General features: G+C 38.5%; 1 protein-coding gene across 1 annotated transcript; it reads right to left on the bottom strand.

The window, feature by feature from the left end:
- Positions 1-325: 325 nt before the first annotated feature.
- On the bottom strand, positions 326-1254 carry LOC103262057 (olfactory receptor 2A2-like). The gene is given in 2 exon segments (XM_008059663.2): positions 326-987; positions 990-1254. Coding segments are annotated over 2 exon segments (927 nt in total).
- Between the last annotated feature and the right edge of the window lie 504 nt (positions 1255-1758).

Below are 1758 nucleotides of genomic sequence, written 5' to 3'. Positions count from 1 at the left end.
AAAATGCCAAGAAAATAATGAAAATCCCAGGGGAAAATAGTTTTTTCATCTCTTCTACTCTCTAAATAAGAGTGACTCTCAACATTTAATCCCAAAACTAGAAATTTAATCCAGAAACTGGGTTCATTCTTCATAGAGTTTTCAGTGGGAAGGGTAGAGTAAACTACAATAATATACTATTTTTCACCATAGTTTTGCTCTATTTTCAGAACTAAAATTAGAACAATTGTGGTTTTATATCAAATTAGAAAATTTTTCTGAGTTTTTGTGTCAGCAAAACACATTTTAAAAGCAAAGCCTTATTATATAAAACTCCATCCACCCCTCACATGAACCTCTTCCTTTGCAGTGTTCTGTGGAAGGCACCCCTCACCTGAGCATTCCTCAGGCTGTAGATGAGAGGATTCAGCATTGGGTTAAAAAGACTATGAAACAGAGATAGCATTTTCTCCTGCTCCTCTTGTTGATTAGACTCTGGGACCATATAAACCACCATGGCTATGCCAAAGAAGAGCTGGATCACACAGAAGTGGGAGGAGCAGGTAGAGAAGGACTTTATGAGGCCCTCTTTTGACTGGATCTTGAGGATGGCCCAGAGAATGTGCATGTAGGAGAACAGCATCAAGCAAAGGGGCCTAACTAAGACAAAAACACAGGCGGCAAAGATAACCATTTGGTTAATCCAGGTGTCAGCACAGGCCAACTTGAGGACAGACAGAATTTCACAGAAGAGGTGGATCACTACATGGGGCCCACAGAAAGGCAACCTTAGAAGGAGAATTGCATATACCAGGAACAAGGCAAATCCACATGACCAGGAAGTGACAGCCAGGATAACACACACTCTCCAGCTCATGATGACAGTATAATGTAGGGGATGGCAGATGGCCACATAACTATCACAAGACATCACCACCAAGATCAAGCACTCAGTAGCAGCAAAAGCCAAATACAAAAATATCTGTATTATGCATGGAACAAAGAAATTCTTTTCTGGTTCACTAGGTTTGCCAGCATCTTGGGAACATTGCTGGAAGAATAGGACATGTCAATGATAGCCACATGTGAGAGGAAGAAGTACATGGGGGTGTGTAATTTGTGGTCCAGACAGATGAGTCCCAAAATTATGCCATTTGCCAGTAGACTGAAGATATATAGGAGAGTGAAGATTCAGAAAAGGAGCACTTCCATCTCTGCACTGAGCTGGAATCCCACCAGGATGAATTCTGTGACCCATGATTGGTTGCTCCCCATTTCTCAATGACAGTCTGTTAAGGGCTGAAACGTAGAACGGTCTGTACTGGAGAATCAATGAAAATTGCCATTATCTATTTGAAAATGAGCTTAGAGAAGGACTGTATGCTTGTTCCTATTAGACAGCCTCAGTTTCCTAACTTCCCAAGATTTTTACCTTTCTGTTATTTTATTACTAAATAAATTTAAACTTACAGAAAAATGTCAACAATTTTGCAAATAATTCCCATATGCTTTTACTCACATTCAGCAGATGCTAACACTTTTTTTCCTTTTTTGTCCTATTCTCTTTCTCTTTATATACTTTTAAAAATTATTTGAGCCGAAAATGTAGCCATGATACCCATTTACTCCTAAATTTCTCATTCTTTGCTAAAAAAAAGTTCATTAACATGACCACAGTATAATTATTCAAATAAGTAAATTTAATATGACCTGTTTCTTTCTTCTAATATGCAATATTCTCCCTTTATACTCGCTCACTGAGGACTGAACCCCAATTAT

This window comes from Carlito syrichta, unplaced genomic scaffold, assembly GCF_000164805.1.
Source record: "Carlito syrichta isolate Samal-C Ts95f unplaced genomic scaffold, Tarsius_syrichta-2.0.1 Scaffold304320, whole genome shotgun sequence".
NCBI classification, from domain to species: domain Eukaryota; kingdom Metazoa; phylum Chordata; class Mammalia; order Primates; family Tarsiidae; genus Carlito; species Carlito syrichta.
Note: the sequence above shows the minus strand (reverse complement) of the source record. Positions and strands in the feature narration are given on the sequence as shown.